The sequence below is a fragment of the Eschrichtius robustus genome, chromosome 11 (genome assembly GCF_028021215.1).
Source record: "Eschrichtius robustus isolate mEscRob2 chromosome 11, mEscRob2.pri, whole genome shotgun sequence".
Classification (NCBI taxonomy): Eukaryota; Metazoa; Chordata; class Mammalia; order Artiodactyla; family Eschrichtiidae; genus Eschrichtius; species Eschrichtius robustus.
The window spans coordinates 15,933,470-15,957,764 of NC_090834.1; the positions used below are offsets into that span (position 1 = coordinate 15,933,470).

At 46.6% G+C, this 24,295-nt stretch overlaps 1 protein-coding gene across 1 annotated transcript in view; it reads left to right on the plus strand.

Moving 5' to 3' along the window:
- Positions 1-5,476, plus strand: part of BUD13 (BUD13 homolog) — a 34,928-nt gene extending 29,452 nt beyond the window's left edge. The window contains exon 10 of the mRNA XM_068556349.1: positions 5,073-5,476. Coding sequence (XP_068412450.1) covers positions 5,073-5,166 — 94 coding nt within the window. The 3' untranslated portion in view covers positions 5,167-5,476. The remainder of the gene's footprint in view (positions 1-5,072) is intronic.
- Positions 5,477-24,295: the final 18,819 nt, after the last annotated feature.

The following is a 24,295-nucleotide window of genomic DNA, read 5'->3' on the forward strand; positions in this document are numbered from 1 at the left end:
ACGTGGGCTTCAGTAGTTGCGGCACGTGGGCTCAGTAGTTGTGGCTCACGGGTTCTAGAGTGCAAGCTCAGTAGTTGTGGCACATGGGCTTGGTTGCTCTGCGGCACGTGGGATCCTCCCGGACCAGGGCTCGAACCCATGTCCCCTGCATTGGCAGGCGCCACTGTGCCATCAGTGAAGTCCCTCAGCTAGTTTATTATATTTTTATAATATAACCACTGTGCCACCAAGGAAGTCCCTCAGCTAGTTTATTATATTTTTCAACTCTAGAATTTCCATTTGACATATTTCTCTGCTGAGATTTCCTACCTATTCATTCATTATGAATCATTTTTTTTTTTTCCTTGAGAATATTTATAATTGGTGCTTCGAAGTCCTGTCTGCTCATTGCAACATTTGGGTTATCTCAGGATTGGTTTCTATTCATAGCTTTTTCTTGAGTTTCATCACATTTTACTGTTTCTTTACATGTCTGGTCACTTTAAAATGTTATACTGGACATTATGAATGATACATTGCAGAGACTTTGAATCCTCTTATATTTCTTTGAAGTGTGTTGATTTTTTTTTTAATAAGATGGTGTAACCATCTTATTTTTAATTTATTTAAGTTATTAATTGATTTATTTTAATTATTTATTTAATTTATTTTGGGCTGCGTTGGGTCTTCGTTGCCTCGCATGGGCTTTCTCTAGTTGCGGTGAGCGGGGCTACTCTTCGTTGTGCTGTGTGGGCTTCTCATTGCGGTGGCTTCTCTCGTTGCGGAGCACGGGCTCTAGGCGCGCGGGCTTCAGTAGTGGCACGCAGGCTCAGTACTTGTGGCTTGCGGGCTCTAGAGCGCAGGCTCAGTAGTTGTGGCACACGGGCTCAGTTGCTCCACGGCATGTGGGATCTTCCCGGACCAGGGCTCGAAACCTGTGTCCCCTGCATCGGCAGGCGGATTCTTAACCACTGTGCCACCAGGGAAGTCCTTGAAGTGTGTTGATTTTCATTCCAGCAGACAGTTAACTTGGCTGTATTTTAACTCCAAACTCTAACTCCTTTGCAGGAGTTTCTGCTCAGTTCTTTCAGTTTCTAGCTGCTGCTTTTTCATGGGGCCCAAGGGGGTTTCCCCTGCACAAGCACAGTTTAGCAGTTAGCCAAAGATTTGGGTGCAGTTTGTATGTAGATTTTGGGGTTCATCCCTTTTGAAGCTACCTCCCTTTCAGTATTTCTTCCCTGATTTTCCAGCTGCTCTGCTCACTCTGCACTGACACCTCAAGCCAGTAAGCCTGTGCCTTTCTGCCTCCATGAGCTGTGCAGTTTGGGAAGTGCCCTCTGGCAAAAAGCCTCACAAATCTCTTCTCACACCTAGACTCCCACCCAAGTTTTGTCTGCTTTTGGTCACTCTCTCATGCCTTCAAATACTTTCAGATACTTGTATCTTTATATTTTGTCCAGACTTTATAATTGTTTTCTGAGTGTAGATTAGTTTGCACGAGTTCTCTGCCATGACTGGAATCTACCACTCTGCTTTATATGGGCCTAAGGCATTATCTTCTGTCCTTTAAGCTGCCATCTAAATCCAGAGCTCTAGTTCCTGATATTGGCAGGTATCCTCAGGGTGGCTGTGGTTTCAGGCTCCTTTCCTGCTTTCGTTTGCAGCGCACTGTATATCGGCTTTTTGGTAACAGGAGGATTTTTCAGAATACTAATTTGCTGTATAGCCAGAAGTAGATCTTTTTATAGCCACAACCCTAAAGATACTCCTGCTACACTGAGTTCATTCTTTTTTTCTTTTTTCTATTTTTTTCAAATTTCTGGACCCAAAACAGAACTCTCCCTGACCTGGTTTTTAACTGGTATAACTTGTCTCCATCTCTCCGTGTAGTTTTCCTACACTTCTCATTCTTATTTTCTCCTAGAGTTTTCCTTTTAGTTCCCTTTCTCATCCTTGCTTTCTTTCTGATTATTTATTCTTTCATTGCCTTTTCTGCTTTTGTCTGTTTTTGGCAAGTAAATATTTCTAAAACAGATCTATAGTATGTTACAGTTAGAAAAACCCATAAGGTCAATTAAACTAACTTACATTATTTAAAAGAGAAACGGAGGCCCCGATAAATTTAACAACTTAGAGTCTTTCAGCTCACCTGATAAAGCTGGAATTAGACCTTGGGCATCTGATTCTTCGGTCTAAAGCTCTTTCCACTGTGTGTTCTCTTGCAGTTTGTTTTTTTGATTCTGTTTAGGGTTTGGTTTGTTATTCATAGGACCTTTTGTCTGTTTGATCATATTAGTGTTGATTCTCTTAAGTACTTATTCCCCAAGACAAGAAGCAGTGGTTTCCTTGTGCTCTAGAACACCATGCATGCTTCTAAGGTTGGAGATGGTGCCATTCATAATAAGCTTCCCTTCTTCCTCACCCTTTCACTACTCACCCAACTGATCCCTTAGGGAAGGCCTTAGGAAAGAGGGAAGCCTGTCATCCCAATCAGTTCAGTAGCACTTAGCATACGTATTATAACTTTAAGCAGCTATGTACTAGGTGCTAGGGTCTCACAATTAGTGAGAGACGGTCCTTGAGCACAGCAACTCACTTTCTGTCTAGAGGAGAAGACAGACAAGTAAATAATTTCAATGCTACTTGCTAAGTATTACTATAGAGGATTTTCAAGGTGCCTTGGGAGCACAAAGGAAGAGTAGTTAGATTCAGCCTTGGGAGACTGTGGTCAGGGAATGCATGCTTCCTAGAGGAGGTGATACATGAGCTAAGTCTTTAGGGATGTCAGTCATTAACCAAGATAAGAAGGAAAGGAAGGATATTTAAGGAAGAGCATCCTGTATTGCAAGGTCATAAGGATATGGAACATCCTAGTGTTTGGTGGGGTGGGGGCCTGTTATAAGCAGTTTGATGTTGGATAGCAGTAAGTGTGAAATGGAGTTGTGTGAGATGGGCTGGAAAGGTAAGCAGGGGCCTGGTCACTGAAGGACTTGGAAACATTTCTGAGGAGCTTGGTGTTCACCTTAGAGGCAGAGGGGAGCCACTGGTGGATTAACAGTAGCTCTACATTCTAGATAGGTGACGCATTGTAGCGGTCGTACGAAGCATTTGCAAGGCACCAGTTTGGAAGTAGAGAGACAAGATACGAGGTTGTTGCAGTAGATTAGGCTAAAGATGATGGAAGTCTGAACCATGACAGTGGTAGTACGAATGGAGAGAGGAGGAAGTGGGAAATTGGTTAAGTGATAAGATGGCAGAACCAAGTGACTGATTAGGTGAGAGGGAGAAATCACTGGGTTTGGCAATAAGGAAGGTCATTAATGACTTGAGAGAGCGTTAACTCCATAGCATAGTGAAACAAAAGCCAAGTTCTGTTGTGTGAAGGAGTGAATGAAAAATAAGGAAGTAGACAGTGAGTAAAGGCTCTTTCAAGAAGTTTATGTAAGAAGACGAAGTACATGGTATTAGAAGGGAGTTGAGGGCCACTCCTTGAAATTCACCCCTGTAGTGACTTCCATGACACCCTACTTCTGGTTATTTTCTCTTATCATTTCATCTTGGCCACCTTTATGAACTTCTGTTCCTCTGTGCCCCCTGCTTAAATGTTTCTCTGGGCTCCATCTGTAACCCTTAGCTGTTCTCACTCCGTGTGCTCTCTTGGCTGAATCTTGTCTAGTACACCTTCACTTACCAGCTGTATGTACATGATTCCCAAATCTGTATTTGCACCTCAGTCTGGAGTATCTGGCTGTGCATTGGATTTCTCTGTTGATATGTACTTGAGGCACCTTAAATGCAAACATATTCAAAACTGAACTCATCAGCTTTCCCTACTCTAAGCGTGCTCCTACTCTTGTGTTCTGTCCTGGTTAATGGCAGCCTCATTCATCTAGTCACTAAAATTATTAACCCATGAGTCAAACTTACCTCTTCCTCCTTTGCTCTTATATAACTGATCAATCACTAAGTCCTACTATGTTTTCTCTCTTTCTGTTCCTCTTCTTTATCATTACTTTCATCATCTGTTGCCTGGACCATTGCAGTAACTTTCCTGCCTTCAGTCTCCTCCAGAGTGATCTCTTTGAAATGCAGTTTATGCTCCCACTTTAAATTTATCCTTCACAGGGAACTCTACTCAGTACTCTGTAATGGCCTACATGGGAAAAGAATGTAAAAAAAAAAAGTGGATATATGTATATGTATAACTGATTCACTTTGCTGTACACCTGAAAGTAACACAACATTGTAAATCAACTGTACTCCAATAAAAATAAAAAAAAATAAATTTATCCTTACTAGGTGAAATCTAAGCTTTATACTGTGGCTTACAGAGCTCATTATGATTTGCCCTCTACCTACCTTTCTAGCTTTGTCTCGTGCTGCTCTCTTTTCATATTTGAGGCTCCAGCCATACCAGTTTGCCTTTGGTTCCCTGCATGTGCCATACGATTTCTTACTTTGTGCCCTTGCTGTTGTTGCTCGTGCTATGCTCTGTGCTGAAATGCCCTCCTGACCCTTCTGGCCCTCTGGTTAACTCCGTCTTTTCAGACTTAGCGTAGTGGCCCCCTTCACGAAGCCTTTGCTGACCATTCTTGTCCGTCCCCCTCCCAAGCTGAGTAAGGTCCCCACTCTGTTTCCATGATACCCAGTGCGTATTTCTACCATAATCCATGCTTTTTGTTTTAATTATTCGTTTAAATGTCAATCTCCTCCACTAGTCTGTGAGTTTATCAGGATAGGTGCTATGTTATACTCATTTTCATGACACAGTGCCTAGTACATAATAAGAATTCACTAATTTTTTGTGTAACGAATGGATAAAGTATAATACGTAGACATCAGTTGAGAGTGAGTTGGGCCTTTAGAGAGTGGTAAATGTTTGAAACAGTTGTCAAAGAGTTTGAGAAGGAACTGAACAAGGACTAATAAGAGGTTGGATTATGTATTCTGTCTTTCTGATTCTGTTGCTTATGTCTTAAATATTTTCACATGATTGCCTTTACTTTCCTTTTTGCTCATTAGATTGTGAACTCTTTTTTCAAAAATAAATGTTCAGTTCAGGATTCCGGCTGATTAGTATTTCTTGATTGCAGATCCAATGGATTTGAACAGAAGCGCTTTGCCAGGCTTACCAGCAAGAAGGCGGTGGAGGAACTTGCCTACAAGTGGAGTGTTGAGGATATGTAACTTTTCTGAGGCAGTGGGGGTGGCTGTGGGTTGTGGTGGTGGACACAGGGTGGACAGACGTCCAGCTGCAACAGTCATCTGTGCTCATAATCAGGGCCCACACAGACCAGCGACTTGTTGGATGCCAGTTTTGACTGCAGAAGAATATTTGAGACGTAATGTTTGGACTGAAAGACCTGTACTTCTCAGGTGTGCCGACACTGCCTGTTGCTGGCTTTCAGAGGAAGCGTTGATTTCTCTGTGTCCCAGGGTTTGTTCTTGGTTAGGGTTTTCCCTTTTTAATAAACACACATTTATTTTTTTAAAATAATTTTCTTAAATGGATATTCTGTTTTGGGGACGAATACAAGCTAATATTGAACCTCCAGGGATCTTGGAGGGTGATAGTTGGATTTTTCATTCATCTAGGAAGCAGGATGAGTAAAAACTTTCACAGTGATAGCTCCTTCCTCTTAGAAAATAAGAATTATTGCTAAACTAGATTTAGGAATAGACATGGCTGTTTGGAGACTTGGTGTCTGGTAAAGGTAGTGTCACAAATTAGTGGGGAAGAGATAGATAATGGTGCTCAGAAAATTGGCTTATTATATGGACAAAAATAAAGTTGGATCCCTGCCTTAAACCACATAAAGCAAAGACAAATCCCAAAGTGATTTTACCTAAATGAAAGGTAAAATGCTACAGCCAATAAGAAAAAATGGGGAATGTCTTTGTGACCTTGGGGTGAGGATAAATTTGTTAAATTAGATCTCCAAATCACAATCCGTAAGGTTTGATAGCTTTGCCTACATCATAATTAAAGATTTCTAGTCAACAAAGCACCCCATAGTCAAAGTTAAAAATGGGTATAGATGAGGAGAATATATTTCCAATGTCTAAAACTGACAAAGGATTACATTTATAAGAGATTGAACTACTGCAAATTGGAAAGAAATACAAAACACAAAATAAAAATAGGCAAAGAATATGAATATGTAAAATCTAAAGGGAGAACCAGAATGGCTAATAAATATATTACTACTAGTAAATTAGAGAAATAGAGATCAAAACATTAATGAGTTTCTACTTTGTATCTATTAGCAAAAATAAGCAAGAGACTGAATTCTCATGGGGAATGAAAACTCATGGGAAGTTTCAACTGGTGCATCCATTCTGGAGAACAAATGGGCAAAACTTAATTGAAAATAAGTAATATCTGGGATGCAGTATTGCAGAATTTTTGAGAGAATATTGTCTGAGTTTGAATCCAGGTATGTCTTTTACTGTGTGACCTTGATAAGCCACTTAACTTCTCTGTGTTTTAGTTTCTTCATCTTTGAAATGGGTATACTATTACCCACCTCATAGGTTTATTGTGAGCCTAGAACAGTGCCAGGCACATAGTACATGTCACAAAATTATTAGCTGTTGTTATCATTGTCTTCCGAATCATCAAGTGTTGATAGCCAGCTTCCAGTATGGCCCCAATGATCCCTGACTCCTGGTATTTAAGCCCTCGTGTAGTCCCCTCCTACAGTGAATAGGGCTGACCTGTGTAACCGGTAGGATGTACTGGAAATGTGTGACTTCTGAGGCTGAGTCATAAAAGACATTGAAGCATCGGCCTTGTATTCTCTTGAATCACTAGCTGTGGAAGAAGCCCGTTACTATGTCATGAGGACACTCAAGTGGTCCTCTGGAGAGGCCCATGCGGAGAGGGACTGAGGCCTCTCACCAGTAGACACACCAACTTACCAGCCCTGTGAATGAGCCACCTTGGAAGTGGATCCTTTTAGCTCCATTCAAGCCTTTAGATGGGTTCAGCCCTGATCAACAACATGGCTGCAACCTCATGAGAGATCCTGAGCCAGAACCACCCAGCTCCAAATTCTTGACACAAAGAAATTGAGATAAGAGGAGGTGTTTATTATTTTTTAACAGCTTGAGATATAATTCACATACTATACTGTTTATCCATTTAACATGTACAGTTCAGTAGTTTTTAGCATATCACAGAGTTGTATAACCTTCACTGTAATTCATTTAAAAACATTTTGGATACAGGGAGCTTTGTATCCATCAGCAGCCACTCTTCACTTGTCCCCAGCTCCCCTAGCCCTAGGCAACCGCTAATCCTTCTGTTGCTATAGATTTGCCTGTTCTAGACATTTCACATAGTATGTGAATGGGACTATCATACAATACGTGGCTTTTTGTATCTAGCTCTTTTCACTTAGCGTAGTGTTTTCAAGGTTCATCCGTGTTGTAGTATGTATCAGTACCACATTCCCTTTAATGGCTGAATAATATTCCCTTGTATGGATATACCACATTTTATCTATCCATGCATCTGTTGATATTTGAGTTGTTTCCCCTTTTTGGCTATTGTGACTAATGCTGCTATGAACATTCACGTACAAGTTTTTGTATGGACTTAGGTTTTCATTTTTCTTGGAGTAGAATTGCTGACTCATATGGTAACTCCATGTTTTGCTTTTTGAGGAACTGCCAAACTTCCAAAGCAGTGTATGAGAGTTCCAGTTTCTCCACATCCTTGCCGATACTTGTTTTTGTTGTTGTTTTTGGCTGTGCCATGCGGCTTGTGGGATCTTAGTTCCTCGACCAGGGATTGAACCCTGGCCACGGCAGTGAAAGCGCTGAGTCCTAACCACTGGACCACCAGGGAACTCCCGCTAATACTTGTTATTATCTGTCTTCTTGATTATGGCTATCCTAGTGGTGTGAAGTGGTATGTCATTGTGGTTTTGATTTGCATTTCTCTAATGCCTAATGTTGAATATCTTTATCTTCTTTGGAGAAATGTTTATTCAAATCCTTTGCTCATTTTTCAGTTGGGTTATTTGTCATACACATACAAACATATACACATACACACTGTTATGTAGAATTCTTTATATATTCTGGTAACAAGTCTCTTATCAGATATATGATTTGCAAGTATTTCCTTTCATTCTGTGGGTGTTATTGTTTTAAGCTGCTAAGTTTTTAAGTAATTTGTTATGCAGCAATAGATAACTGATATATTAAGTTTGTACATACCCTACCTCAAAGCAGTTCCACTCCTGGCTTTATCCTTCAGAGAAACTTGCACAGATCCACAAGGAGTTACATATATGGATGTTTATCTGTATGTATCTTGGGTAGCAAGAATCTGAAAACAGCTCAGAAGCCTGTTTCTAAAGGAATTGATAAGTAAAATGTGGTGTATGCATATGATGGAATATTATAAAAAAGTCAGATGCAAGCTGTTAGGACATGATAGACTCCAGGTGAGGAAAATAAGGAATAATGAAATTTATAGCAAAAATTAGCTAAGTAAATTGAACACAGAAAACAACAGAAACACAGAAAGCATTTTTTAAGGAGAATTTACACCTTACTAGAACTTAACTAGAATAGTGTCTGAGGGAGGGAACAGAATGGGACTAGAATGCGGAATGAAGGAGGGAAAGGGAAACAAAAGAGGGGCCTTGCATGGATGAGTGAGATAGTGTGTCCTGACCTCAGGCATGTGATCCACTCAATTCTTTGCGCCTGGGGCTCTAAGCACACATCCAGAGGCAAGGTCTTGCTCTAATGGAATTGACATTTAGTACCTGTATTAGTTGGGGTAGGCTAAACTGCTATGACAGTCTCCAAATGGACTGGCTTACCACAATAGAAGTTTTTTTCCTCCCTCCTCACTCATGTCCAGGATAGTTTCAGACTGGGTGAGAGGGAGGGGGATTCTCTACTCCACGCAGTCATTTAGGGACCAGGCTGATGCCAACATTAACGTGGCTTCCAGGGTTGCTTTGGGCATTGCCATTTTGGTGAGCTGAGCAGAGCTTGGAGGGTTGCTTGGTAGATATCGTGGGCCAGCTCTAGAAGTGGCACACAGCCATTCGCATTCTGTTATCCAGAAGTTAGTTGCATGGCTGCCCCTTAACGCAAAGGAGCTTGAGAAATGTGATGCACGCCCAGGAAGAGGGGAGAAGTGGATGTTGTTGGGATAGCGATCCTCTCTGCTGCAATCCTGAAGAAAGGCTGTCTGCCCCCCAGCCATTTGAGACTTTTGTGGATTTTAAAATAATTTTGAGATCTGAAAATCCCAGAGGGACTCCATTCTCTACCTAGAGAGTCTCAGCTGAAGTCACTACCAAGTTAGGAATATCTCTTTCCTAATTGGTCAGTGGCTGTCAGAGGAGAGCTTAGGCAGAGAGATGAAGGGTAAACTTAAATTGTGTCTAGAATCAGTATTTGTGAGAGGAAGGTAGTTTTAGAGAGGAAACAGCTCAAAATAAACTCGAAGGTTCTATAGTTACCATGTGGCAGAGTTGGGACTAGAACCCAGTGTTCTGCTGGGCTCTACAGTGCCTATATGGTCCTTTGGTGCCTTGCTGTAAACATTTTTTAAAAAAAATATTTTATTTATTTATTTGGTTGTGCCGGGTCTTAGTTGCAGCTTGCCAGCTCCTTAGTTGTGGCATGCGAACCCTTAGTTGCGGCATGTGTGATCTAATTCCCTGACTAGGGATCGCACCTGGGCCCCCTGCATTGGGAGCGTGGAGTCTTAACCAGTGAGTCATCAGGGAAGTCCCAAACGTTTTTTTAAAAGGCCCAAGGTTAGAATGTTGTGGTGAAACTGGTAAAATCCAAATAAAGTCTGGAATTTAGTTCATAGAATTATGCCATTGTTAATCTCTCAGTTTTGAAAAATGAACGTAGTTAGGTAAGTTAACAGTCAAGAAATTTGGGTGAAGAGTAATGAGACTCTCTGTATTGTCTTTACAACTTTCTGTAAGTCTAACATTTTTCCAAAATAAAAAGCTTATTTTTAAAAAAGTCCCCAGGGAATATAGGCTCTGGACACTGGATCCTACTCTAAGTTACTACTTTTGAGTTTATACTTTTGTAAGTTATGTTAAAGCCAGTCCCTTTCCTGTGAGTGGCAGTGAGTACGTTAAACTTCTAGCCTATTGTCACATCTCTTGTACACAGCTGGCTTTTATTTCCGTATGGGTTCAGGTTTTAACTTCATTTTTGTGGGGCCCTACACTGTTTCTTAGGAAGAACTCACCTTAAGAGGCTGTTATGGACTGAACGTTGTATCCCCTCAAAATTTATTTGTTGAAATACTAGCTCCCAAGTTGATGGTATTAGGAGGTGAGGCCTTTGGGAGGGGATTAGGTCATGAAGGTAGAGCCCTCATGAATGGGATTAGTGCCCTTATAAAAGAGACCCCAGAGAGATCTCTTGCTTTTTTGGTCATGTGAGAGCACAGCCAGAAGCTGGCTGTCTGGGAACCAGGAAGCTGGCCCTCACCAGACACCAAGTCTGTTGGTACCTTGATCTTGGACTTCCTAGCTTCTAGAACTATAAGAAATAAATATTTGTTATTTAAGCCATCCTGTCTATGGTATTTTTGTTATAGCAGCCTGAATGGACTAAGAGGCTCAGATACTTTGAAAATCTTAAACCACCAATTATTTTTTTCTTAACAAAAGAATTTATCACCTGTATTCAAGCAGAGACTGAGGTGGAGGGGAAGCAGATAGATTCTATTCCGGGCAAGCTTTGTGTTTGGTGGGCATTGGTGAAAATTTATAAATTCCTCCTCCCTCTGATTTCTCTGCCTTTACATGTATGAGCACAGCACACCTTTAGGGCGGAGACCTCCACGCCTGTTCAGCTGGAAGCTGACTGTCATTTCCTAGGCTGGCTACTAGAGGGCAGTGTGATACATCTTTTCTGGACTGGGGAAGCAGGGCGCTGGGTCCATGCACATTTTTCAAAATAATAAGCCCTAGAATCTTTCAAAGATATAGGTGGCTAAATTCAGTTGCATATTCTTCCACTTCTTATCCCTACCTTAGATCCAGAAACATAATCCTATTTTCAATATGGTAAAGATTTTCAAGAGAGAAACCTGGTATTTAGGTTTTGACCAGAATCTCCCTTACTTGGGCTTTGGAAACCTTTCTCTACGTGGAAGACTTTCTTTTTTTTTTTTTTTTTTTAAATTTTTAAATCATATTCAGACTCTCTTCTCCTTCCTTTCCTTTGCCTTCTTCAGTCTGAAGTTTAGACTTAAGGAGCAGTGAGCAATACTAAAAACTACTGAATTGTACACTTTAAAAGAGAACATTTTATGGTATGTGAATTATATCTCAAAAAATACAAAGGGCAAAAAACAGCAGTGAGCAGACGCTGTAGCTCAAATAGAATGTGATTAATTGATTTTACTGATTGAGAAGGCTTAATGCTTTGCCATTGGTTCATTAGCAAGAGGGCAATACTCTGATCTCTTTTTTCCTCAGGTTTCTTGGAACACACTGACCTAGGACACAGAGAACGTCATTCCTTTCTAAAGAGGTTACTCACCCTAGTCAAAGAGCTGGACTAGGGTTAGGGTGTGCCTGGGGAATCCCAGTGAGAAGGCGGAGTCTAGGCTGTGAGGTAGCTATCTTGAGGCCTGAGTTTTAAGTTTGAGTTTGTTAAGAAATGTGTGTCCTGAACTGTGCATTTTTGCATAGGTTATTTGGGCAGTTTCTTTCTCCCGGTTTCGTTTCTTTTTTTAGTTTTGAGTCCTGTTTTTGGCATAAATACTTCTGGAACCGGCTTTCAGGCAGCTGGACTGGCCTGTAAAAGTAGGTAGAGAGATTATGGGGCCAGGCTGGAGCTGAGTCATGTCTCCCCCGTGATGCTGGCCTTTTTTGCCATATGCAGACAACATTACTGTATCTGGTAATGACTCAGTCTCTCCTTTGTACCTGAATATTTTCCTCTGCTCAGTAGAGAAAGTGTGTTTGCCTCCCATTTGATGCTGTTGACCTCGGGCTTACACAGGTTCACCCTTTCAGAAAACAAGGGCATGTAGGAGGTCCTGGTGGTAGTTTGATTCTCAGTTGGTGCCTGTGAACCCTTACCCTTGGGAGGGGGCAGAGAGCAGTCAGTTGAAAAAGGAATCAGTTTTCCTCTTCCTGCATATTATGTTCAGCACCCTCTGTCAGCTAAGGAATTACAAGGAGTCACAGGTAAAAAAGCAATGTCTAATGCTTAGTAAGCAGGGCCTGTTTTCTTTTTCTTTTGGCAAGAGAGGGTAACTTGCTCAGAATCGCTCTGTACAAGAGAGAAGAGCCAGGATTTAAACATCAGACTCCTCTCTCTGCAGTTCTCCCCCCATCCATCCTCCATCCATCCAGCCTAATAGCCAGGTAAGAGGCGAAGGGAGAGTCCAGGGGGTGGTCCCCTACCCACAGGAAGGAGTTCTTACCAGGGCCTTCTCATAGCCTCTGTCTGAGGGTCTCCACGGCATACTCGGGGCTGAGTTCCACAGTCCTGGAAGAATTGCTTGCTGGCAGTTTCAGCTTGGAGCTTGGCTTTGAAGACCCTGAATGTACTAGAGGGGTACTTAGCCTTGACCCTTTCTTCCAGGGATTGGGGAGGTAGTAGATAAGACATCTGGGAAGAGAGGAATGCATGTCTGGGGAAATAATAATAATGATAATAAAATAATGATGATGATTTTAATGGCTATCTTTTTTTAAGTACTTACCATGTGTCAAGCATGTGTTAACTGCATGCATACCTCACCTCTGTGGTCAGGGAGAGATCAGAGTCTGTAAGTGTCTGCAGATTTGGGAGGGCCAAATTTCTGGATTTCCCAAGAAAAGTGGCGTTGGGGTATCCTGGCCGGGTAAACTCTTTTTCTTGTTCTCTGCGCCCCCTCTTGGGATGAGGGGTAGCTAGGATCTTTATGTGGCCCCCTTTGACGGAGAGCTCAGGCACTTCACCCTGGTCACTGTGTCTCTATCAGACTTGGCAGCACTCTTCCCGCCCAGGATGGCATCTCCTGCTTTGGCCAGCTCGGCTTCTGATGTTGATGCGTAGTGGTCTGCCAGCCAGGAGCGGTGACCTTCCACACGGTCTGGATATAGTTGCTGTGTGGGGTAAAAGCATTTCTATAGGTCAGAATCCGTATCTATGAACCAGTCCAGGGATGCCAAATAGAAGGGCACCGGGCCTCTGCATGCTTTCTTTGCCTGTCATTTGTGTGCCTGCCTAAACTGTACAGTGTATTTTCAGGTAATTTCAAATGAAAATTTATTTCTTCTCTGAAAACAAAAATTTAATTTATTTTATCTCTGTTTCTTTTCACACTCCCCGGTTATCACACTGAGACCCGGCAGAGAGGATGTGACACCTGCAGCCGAAGGATTGGGCAATGGAGACACTTTCTAAATCACCCTGTTAGGCAGCTTGAGGCTACAGCTTAGAAAATGTGGTCTTGGGAAACAGGAGCTTGGACGTGTGTTTGCTGAGGGGGCAGGGAGGGGAACTGTTTTATTGCTAGGTTAGTGTTCCTGGTCACTTCGGGGTGAAGATTATCTTTTCATCTGCCACCTTGGAATAGGATGGCTGTTTCTGTAACACTTGTGTAACATTGTGCACATATTACTGACTTTGGGTTGGAGCTGGGCCTTCTAACGTTCACGGATGAGTCAGAGGTATGTAGAGGGCCATTCCGAGCCCCAAGGGAAGCAGGCTTTAATAGGGGAGAAGCTAAGAAAAGGTTGGGCAAGTGGGAGGTCTGATTCTCTATAGTTTCATGGGTACTGGATAAGCCTGGCTACTCTACCTCCTGGCTTGCGGGTAGAGTTCACGTCTCCCAGGATGCGTAGGGCAAGAGCTGACCCCCCGTTACGAACAGCATGCAGTTTGTCCTTGCTCAAAACTTATGTGAGGTGAGAGGACTAAGTTAGTCTGAACTAGATGGAGATCCAAGATAGTCAAACAATTAGTCCTTTGCTCTGTTGCCTTCTCCAGCTTTGTCTCTCAGTTGGACAGAAGACAGTTCTGAAGTTATTACCTTTGTCTTGGGAAATAGAGCCCTCCTCTGGCCCCTCCCCCCACAGCAAACTTGCAGTAGGTTGCCCACGGTTCTGGTTACTCTCTTGATCCCCTGGCTGCTCTTGTCTGGGTCAGGTTTGAGGACTTGATTCCACCCTGGGGCTTGGAAGTCACTCTGATACTGGTTGATAATACTCCATGTAGTCTGGATGCATTATTAGTGCAATTTTTCTGCCCTGAATGTGAACCGGGAACATCGACTGACCAAGAGGAGGGTTCTGGAAGGAAATCTGATGAGTAGTGGTCATGTAGTAGTCACCTAAGGGGAGTGAGAAAGTGTGCAGAGGGCGTCCTCTGTGTGGGAAAGGCATGAGATTAAAGGTGGGAATCTGGACCCCAGCAGCCTGGACCTCTTGCGCAGCCGGCTCGACTCGACGAAGCCTTTTATGACGGGAATAGCAGATGCCAAATATATCCGCATTGCCTCCTCTACACCTCTGACCTTCAGAGTTGTCTCTCCAAGACCAGAAATAGAGAGTCATTAGTGCGGAATCCCAGAGTGGCCTCCCAGCCCCTTTTGGATCACCTGAGCTTTGAAAGCCTGGACTGCAGGGCTGCCTGCTTGTCCAGCCCAAACAGGAGGGAGGAGCATAGGCTGGGACGGGGTAGTGGGTATGGTGCCCTCCCAGAGGGGTCCTGGCTAACCATGGAGCCAAATATTGCCTGCAGGGCTCTTGAAGGGAGAGGGCTGGGGCACTTGCTGCTTATTGTAGTCTCCTGGGTTGGTGGTTCCCAAGCCTGGGATCCGCCTGGGGGACAGGAGTGCCCTTGGGTAGGGGGCATTGGGTAGGTTGGGAACAGAGGGGTCAGTTTCTGCTTTATGCAGAGTGCCACTCCTCTATTCCCTATTACCCTGCACCCCTCCAGGCTAAGTCTCACCTGAATGGGAGGGTTTCTCGCCATGGTAAGTCCAGGGCTTGTAACATTCTTCATAGGTTGTACTGAAGTGAATCCGTGGAGACTTGCTGGGCTGGCCGAAGTAGCCTAGATGTTGTATCTGGAGTGGAGCCTTGGGAAGGGGCTCCAGGCGGTATTTGCCATCTCCTGGGGCTATTTCCTCCTGGGCTTCTGACTCCTGCAAAGCAACCCCCTGCTGCTGCTGCTTGCCCATCACAGGAAGTTCACTTCCACCTCTTTGTTCAGAGGGGTCCTTCTTATCTTCCCCTCATTAATAGTGGAAGTTGGTGGGAGCCAGCCTCCTAGAGAGGTCAACAAACTAGGCAGGTGCTACCATCTAGCAAGTTACTTAAATTCACTGAGCCATAATTTCCTTATTTGAGAGGATTTGAAATAAAGTATCTAGCATAGTGCCTGGCATGTAGTAGGTGCTTAATAAAATATTAGTATCTTCTTTCTTTCTTTTTTTTTTTTTTTTTTTTTAGTATCTTCTCTTAAAATGGTATTATTAAGATATTTCGAGAGGTGCCTGCTGTATCAGTGGCACGTGCCCCTGTTGACTGCACTCTCACCGCACTCTTGACTCTACCTGAACAGCGGGATGGCTTTTCCTTGGCTGGGTTTGGTGAGCCAGCATCTCTTGCTGGGTGGGATTGAGGGCTGTGCCATTTGAAGAAGGGTATTGGAGTGGGTGGGGTCTTCTGTCCCCAGGAGAGGGGGTGTCTAGAGCAGGGGGAGGAGTCGTGATTGGCCTAGTCCAGTGATTCTTCCCCATCTACCTCCAGGCGGCCTTCCCTCACCCATTACCCGACTAAGGGGAGAAGTGGGCCACTGCTGCTGATGGTATGTCCAGACAGGACCCAGATTTAGGTTATTTGTGGTTGGATCAGTAAGAACTGGTGGGGGGCTTTCTCTGTAGGTAAGGCCATATGGCATTTCAAAAGCAGTTCTTCTCAATGAGTATTTCAGCTCTCTTTTGTTTTTGTTTTTTGGGTGTTTTTTGGCTCTGAGAGTAGTGCTGGCTGGCGGAGGGGTGGCTCACAAGGAGGATGGGTAGTGGTGGGCTCACTGAAAGGTGGGCGGAGCTCCAGATAGGCGGCTACGCTGCCCCAGGGCTTGGCGCATTTGCCGTGGTGTCTGTGTTTCCTAAGGGGCAGGGGAAAGAGGAGTCTAGGAGCGCAGGAGGATTAGAGTCAGGGATTTTGTTCCCTCCCTACTTCTGAAGCTGCGAGGGAGGATACACTCCTCGAGACCTGTGGAAGCCCCTCCAGTTCCTCAGAGAGAGGGAGGAAGGTGGTCTCTGCATCGGCCACACAGACGCAGCATTTGAGTTTCAAGGGTGGCAGATTGGGAGAGGGGGTGCTGCTGCCCTTTTAGAAGCACCTTTTTGACTGGTGAATAAAGAACATTTTTGACCGGCCAGTGGAAGGTGGACAAGGCAGGGTGGGGTATGTGGTGTCCTTAGGATGGAGAAAGGGGCTGCCAAAGGGCCGTTTAACCTCTGGTTTATACTGAGAGGCTGCAGTTACAGTGGGGAGCAGGTAATGAGAACTCTGTGGGAGGACCGCCCGTGAACCATCGAGGTCCGGGTGAGCCCTGAGCCAGAGTAGTACCCAAGACAGGAAGTGTCCTGTGTCCTCTTCCTGTCAACCCTGCATGGGAGGACAGAGCAGAGAGCAGGAGCTTTGAGGGCAGGTAGGGGAGTGGGTGGCAGTCATGGGAGACGGGTGACTGGATACTCACCCACAGTCACAGAGCCCACAGAGAGGCTGCAGGTGGGCACTTTGGCGCATTGGCTTTCAGGGCCACGTTGGCACTAGCTTCTCTGCCCGGCCCTGTCCTCTGTCCCCCGCTCCTGACTGCCTGTGCTTTGGCATATTGGCGTTGGTTCTGAGCTCTGATGGCTTAGAGTGCTGTGACTTAGAGGAGGCAGAGGCCGCTGTGTCCCTAACAACAGACGCTGCGGCTGCAGCTCGGGAGGGGGTGGGCATGGGCCTGCTCAGGCCTTGTGTCTGCCGCCGGCCTCAAGTCCAGCTCTGGATCTCCACTGTGTGTGTGAGCTGTGTGAGCCCAGGCTCTGGCCCTTCAGATGCCTGTCCTTTCCTGCCTCCATCTCCACCCAGTGCGCGCGTGCACACACACACCCACATACCAGCTGTCGTCTTGAGACAGAAGGTTGACTGGCATCTTGTCAGCTGTATAGATTTGCCAGTGGCTGACACTCTTTCAAAACCTGTAATCACAGAATAGGAATCTGAGTTGGAAGATACCTTAAAGGACTTCTCTACGCTACACTTTCCCCACACCAATTAATTTAAAAGTATTTTCCATCAACTTATTAGCTCAGCTGCTGTCCCAACTTCTGGTCCCATGGAGATGCAGTGCTAATTATCTTAATCCTAGAATCAGAGTTAGAAAGTGTCATAAAGAAGTCTATTCCTCACACCCACTCCAGTGCTGGAGTTCAAAGGCAAGTCGTATTTCTGGGAAGAGCCACTCATACCCATGTTTAAACACTTGCTGTCCTGTCACCACCTCCTGGGACAGAACGTATTCCATTCTTGGGCAACTCCAGCTCCTTTCGGTTGTGTTTCCTGTGGCTTCACCATTTGAGTTATTCATCTTGGGGCTTACAAAAACAGACTAATAACCCCTTCTCTACCTGACAACACTTTAGATGTGTTGGGACACATTTTTCTTCCCATGCCCTACCTGCTTCCCTCCCAGGAGCCATAAGGTTAAGGTAATAGGAGGAGAGCTATGTATTGAAACTTGTATAAGAAAGGAAGCAAGACGATCTGTGCATAATAAGGTAGTAGGAAATTAATCTTCATACATGGAGGGTTTAATTGTATTTATAGATACTTCACATAGGGCCTCTTCCCTCCCCTCCACACCCAATCCAGCAGCAGACCCAAGCATGACAACCCAGCTTAGAGGCTGACAGGAGAGGAAGAGGTGGGAGGAAAAGGATGAAGGACTGTAGGAGAGGATCAAGGGGGTCAGCTGAAGGGGTCTGGAGGCCTGTTCAAGTTAACCTTGAAGGGTGGTCTCAAGGTGGGTCCCAGAGTCATAAATAAAGATCAGGGGAAACCGAATGGGTTAGAGGAACTATTCCTGAACGCTGTCGTCCTGGAGGCACTGTGTGGGTTGGGCTGTACCACCTGAACGTGAGGCAGGGACCCAGGGAACAATTTCTGGGATTCATCGTGCTGGAGTGGCTGACAGTAAGACTCTTTCCCCCTTAATTGCGGCACCTCCTGTGTGATTAGGAAGTAATGTCACAGTTATGTTGACATTAGAAGAAAGCTGCTGGGCCTATCTGACTCTTTTCCAGTTCCTTCGACCATCCTTATAATGGATGATTTTGAGCCCCATATTTTCTTCTCTGAACTCACTCCGGTTTGTTGCCATCTGTTTTAAAGTACAGCAGCTGGTGTGAGTCCTGAGGCTCAGGGTATTCTGGTCAGAGTACGGTAGGACTGTCACTTCCCTCCATGTAGATCGGGTTATATTGTAGTCAATGTTATTTGATAGTCAATGTCATCAGTGTTACATTGCAATCAGTGTGTTTAAGACTGAATTAGCTTTCACGGTGACCACATCCCACCATTGATTACCACTGAGCTCACTACTGTCAGAAGTTCCCACAGCTCCTTTACACATATTATGAGAGAGGGGATGGGGCCATGTTGCCCCCATCTCCACGTATGCCGTTGGTGTTTGCACTCAATGTGATTACCTTCAGTCTCCAAGAGAAATTCCACTTTCTTGTTCTGCTACGCTTTCTCAGCATGCAAAGTGGTAGGATGGTGGGCCTTGTCCTGGTTTTTTAAAAAAATTTATTTATTTTTGGCTGTTTTGGGTCTTCGTTGCTGCACGCAGGCTTTCTCTAGTTGCGGCGAGTGGGGGCTGCTCTTCCTTGCGGTGCACAGGCTTCTCATTGCGGTGGCCTCTCATTGTGGAGCACGGGCTCTAGGCGCGTGGGCTTCAGTAGTTGTGGCACGTGGGCTCAGTAGTTGTGGCTCGCGGGCTCTAGCGCACAGGCTCAGTAGTTGTGGCGCACGGGCTTAGTTGCTCCGCGGCATGTGGGATCTCCCCGGACCAGGGCTCGAACCCGTATCCCCTGCATTGGCAGGCGGGTTCTTAACCACTGCGCCACCAGGGAAGCCCCCTTGTCCTGGTTTTTCTTGGTGCAGGAGAGGAGGCTGGAATGAGGGTTATTGGGGCCCATTACTTCTCCTGACGCTCAGACTAGCCCAGCCAACATGGCCTCATGCTGGAGAGGAGTTAACTTCTGAGTCTTCTGGGGAGTCTTTTGATGTGGACTAAAGAGAAAGTGTTGACAAAGGCAAACTCAAGCAACCACTCGAGGTGCTGGGGGACCCCCAGGTTATGGGGCAGGGACTGGAAGGGCCTGTCTTCCCAGTTCTGCTTCGGAACTCAGAATGCAGACTCGTTCTACTTCTCCCAGGGTAGGGTCTGCTCGCCTATTCAGCCTTTCTCTGAGTTTCCATGGCACTTTGTACCCAACATTCATCATGCTGTTTTGTGGGTTGTAAGCTCCTATGGCCAGGACTCTTACTCATTTTCTGATTATTATTTATTATTTTCTTATTCAGGTCTCTTATTCACTTTCAAATCTCCAGCTTGTAGGCCGAGGCGTTACACCTCAGAACTAATAGCTTTCATTTATTTAGGCTACTATGGGCCAGGCCTCTCCATACATTAATCTCATAAAAACCCAACAAATTTGATGCTAATATTTCCACTTCGCAGATGAGGAAACTAAGGCTAAAGACCACAGAGCTACCAAAGCCTATGCTCTCTGTCCAAATGAATGAATGAATGAGTCTTGAGGGGCTGCTCTGGGTAAGAACAGGCCAAAGTGGGTGCTCTGGGCTGGGCTAACTGATTGTCATGTCTGCAGCATGAGGTAAATGCCTAATTAGCACATGGACATCCTGTCAGATATTCATGGAGTGGTTCTGCCAGCCAACCCAGGCCCAGCGACAGAGGGTCTGTGGCTTTTGTGGGAACAGGGTGTGGGAAGCATGATTATCCCAGTGTCAGCAGGGGAGACCGAGGACAGGAACGCCCTCCGGGGCTACGTGGGAGGCCGACAGGACGAAACCCTTGCCTGCAGGATGCGTCCAGTATCCTCAGCGTTCTGTCAAGGTCCCTTGCGAACTGACCTGTGGGCCCCTTCCCTGTACTCTCTGGACTTCTCACTCCCCTTGGTCAGACGCCACTGGTTCAGGCCTCTGTGCTTTTCCAAGCTGCTGCTTCTGCCCTGTTCTTCCTTCCCCTAGCAGAACCTTCAGGGCCCAGCTCAGATGTCATTTCCTTTGTGGAGTTTTCCCTGGCTTCCTCGCCACGGGCAGATTGGCAGAATGAAATGCCTCCTCTTTGGGCTCGCTCCCATAATACTTGTTCATACCTGACTGTAGTATAAATCTCTTTATATTACAGTCAATGCGGTTTTGCTCCCCTGGCCTGACTTAGAGCTTACTAAAGGTGGAGACCACAGTCTCCAGCATCCAACACGAAGCCTGGCCTGTAGGAGACACAGTAAATATTTGCTGAATTCAACTAAATGCTAGGTTGAGGTTCCATTGCAGGTAAGACCCAGGCAAATGTGAACTTCCAGAACTCAGCAAGCGATGTGCAAGTGGAGGTAGGGCATTTTTTGAAATCTTTGTAAGGATTTTGTGATTCTTATTTTTTCTTTTCACAGTAATCCTCTCCTGCATGGGGAAAAGGGGGATAAAAATCCCAGTTTGGCCTCAGCTACATGCTGGGAGAGTCTTAGGCTGGAGGGGAAATGGTGGAGGTGTGGGACTGAGGCCCAAGCGCCAACCAACCAGACCACGAGCCACTTCAGTGCAGGACACACCTTCCTCTGCCTCCACCAGGGTCTGGCCATGTGCTTCATGGCGGTGGGGGTGGGGGGAATGGCAGCGGGTGCCCAGGAGTGGGAAGGCAGTGCAGGAAAACCCCTGTGCACCAGCCGGTTTCTCTTCCCACTAGTGTCACAAGGCTCTGTGGAGTAGTTACTGCTGAGTCCCCATAATGCCACCACTGTTGGTTCCGGATGTAGATCCTGTGCATTTATGTATTACTTTGCAGCCAATTTGCATTGACTTCTCCAAATGACAGAACGTATAGAAATTCCCCGATTTCTATGACTCCATTCCCATCCCACAAAGAAACACAGTGGTCTCTATACCTCTGTTCTCAGGTATCTCTACCCATTTGGTGGAAGGGGTCCCCTAAGAGCCTTGCATCAACCAGGCAGCAGCATGAGACGAAGGGATCCAGGAGTCCCGCAGCCCCTAGTTTGGGCTCTGAATTCTCTTCTTCCTCTCTTAGGTTAAGGGTGGGGTGTGTGTGTGTGTGTGTGTGCACGTGTGTGTGTGCGTGTGCGCGTAGTGTGTTAATTTGTTGATTTTTGCCGTTCAGGCTAGGGAGTCAGCTGGGGAAAAGCGGGTGTAGAATCTAGTAAAGGGGAGAGAGAGGCTTTGCAGAAGGGCAGAGGCCACACCCCAGAGCCAGACAAGGCAACCAGCTGGATAGGGCTGCCCTGCTGCCACGGGGATGGGCGGATGCAGACTGCTCTGTGTTGCCACCTGCTGGACACATGTAGAGATCGCACTTTACTCCCTCCGGCTTCCTACCCTTTTGCTGAGTTTTCTTCTATCTTCTTTGGGTTCCTTTGGGTTCCTTTTGGTTCCTGTCTAGTATTTCCTCCAGTGGGAAAGAGCTACTTTCCCTCTCTCCCCAGGCAGGACTGTCAAGACACGTCTGCTCTGGCCCAGGACAGAGGCTCTGAGCTTCCTCCTGTGTTGCCTAGAAGAGAGTAACTCTGGGTGGGGGTGGAGAGAAGATTGCTTGTCTCCGTGCTTGGAGTTTTTCCACCTTCCCCCTGGGCTCTCTGGGACCCTGAACTTGGCTGTGATTAGTTTATCCTCCAAACCAGGACACTTTGAGAGTGAATGGTGTGTGCTCTTGATAATTATGCCGAGACAGCAGGGGTAAACCAGGTCTCTCCCAGGTCCATGATTGCAACGCACAGTGGGCCTGGATCCGAGGGGCTGCTGCCTTCTTTTCATCCCGAGGTCGGGTGTGGGAGGCGAGGGTGGCCAGCAGAGGCTGCTGTGGCACTGGCTATATGTGCAGGCCTCACTGTCTTCGGGGCTCCCTTGGCCGCTCAGGGGCTGTGGGGAAGCAGAGAGCTGGCTGTGGTGGGTAAAGCTGGGTGTGGTAAGGGCTGGGGTCCCCTGAGTGAAAGTGTAGCAGAGTGTCAAGTCTGGCTCGTCAGAGCCTGCTTTACAACATGCTAAGAGGGCTGTGTGCACCCTCTAGCTGGGGTTGAGGACACAGCCCAAAGCCCTGAGGCCCGGTTTCTCCCTGTAATTCCTGGGTTGGACTGCACCTCCCCTGAATCCTGGCAACTTTTATCCTGCCCCTCCAGGCAAAGACTAGGCAAGTGGTTCCTGGTACTACCAGCCCCGGAGGCTGGTGCCTTCCTAGGTAGATTAGCACTTGACTGGAGGGCCCACAGATACCCTGTGCCAGAGGAGGCCCCAGGGATGCCTGGAACTTCTCTGCCGGACCGTGCTGACTGACCTGCAGGTGGGGAATGCAGACGAGCCGTGGAGTCCTGTGAAGGAGAAGGGCTCCCCTGGAAACTGGTAGCCCTCCCTCCTCTCACCCAGCTCTAAATCTGGCAGCAAGACCCCACTTCCCTCTTTCCCATCCAGGGGACTTCCCTCCCTTGGCCCCTAAGGGCAGAGTTGGGAGGCCCTGCTCCTTGTGGGAGGAAGGGATTTCCGTGGTAGGACGGGGCCCTTCCTCCTATTCTGGCCTAGGGGAGGCCTCGGTTGCTGTGTGAAGTTTGCCGCACCACCCCCCGCTCCCCGTCTTCTCTCCCTACTCACCTGGAGGGAGAGGCCAGGGTCTGACTTTGCAGACCATGTGTAGGTGATCATGCCCTGGCTCCTCGCCCTTTGTCCGCAGCGATGGCAAAGGGGAGGTGTTCTTAGCAGGCTGCGGGGTGCGCTGCCTGCCTAAGCAGAGAATTCTGGAGCAGCAGTGGGTATCCAGGGCAGCCTCGGGATTACCATGGCAACAAGCCGATAGTGGTGGGGAGGCGGGGGTGGAGCTGAATTCCTGGGGTGGTCAGAGAGGGGCTAGAGGGTAAGAAGGAGAGAAAGAAACCCACCAAAGCCTCCTGACAGAGGACAGTGTGCCCCTGCTTGTTGCCTCTGGTCAGTCAAAACCCAACACTCCCTGGCACAGTCTGCAAAGTGCCCCGCTGAGCCTGGGCAGAGGGTCTGCCGGCGTGTGGAGCAGCGGTGGCTCTACAGGGGAGTCAGGGGACCAAACTCAGCTGCAGAGATGTGTTTTCTCCATCCATCTGAAGAATGGCAATGGGTTTTAGACTGCTGCAGCCTGCTTCTCTACCTGGGGGACCCTGAGCCATCAAAGTTAACCTAGACTAGTAACCGGGGATCAATTACTGGCCTGTGATGTGCTTTCTGACTTCCCCTTGCAAAAAGCAGCCTGTTTGGAAAAAAAAAAAAAAAATGAAAGCTCTTTTTTGATCTCTGGCGCCTCTGGGCCAGTATGACCCCTCCCTCTGCAGTGCCTTTGCCCACTCCTCACTCATTACCTCTACTGGTTAGGCAAGCCTGGGTTAACCCTTCAAGTGCCACGTTTGGGTTGAGGGGTGGTTGCCATTGCCTTCTCCAGACAGGCCCTCCTCCGAGAGATAGCTCTCAGGAGCGCGCAGAGTGGGCCAAGTCCAGCGCCTGCCAGCCTCCTCCCCACCCTCCCTCTGGCTGCCAAATCTGACTTTGATTAGCGTGTGGAGGGGGAAGAAAGCAGGAAAATAGAATATTAAAATCTTAATTCAATTTAAAACACTGTCATTCACAGGCATGCCAAACAGTGAGATGACTAATTATTATGCAAATTAGGCAGATAGAAAAGTGATTAATAATTGCACAAATTAAAAATTATTGTAAACATCCTGTGACGAGCGATAAGTCCAATGGAGAGGCGAGGGCGGTGGGCCGGGGAGGCCATGGTGGAGCTAGCTCCTGCATCCTTATTTCCTCATTAGGGGGATTTAATTGGTGCCTGCCTGATGATGGGGCTCAGTGCTGCCAGGGGTGGGGGAGTGGGTGGCCAGGCCTGGGGCTGGCTGTGCCGACCCTCAGCCCCTCTCCTGTTTCTCCTCGTTGTCCGGTGGCCGGGCTGGAGCGGGCTGAGCAGGGGTGGGGGGGGTGGGGAGGCAGGCCAGTCACCCTGAAGGGGTGGGTGCTGACAGCGTCTC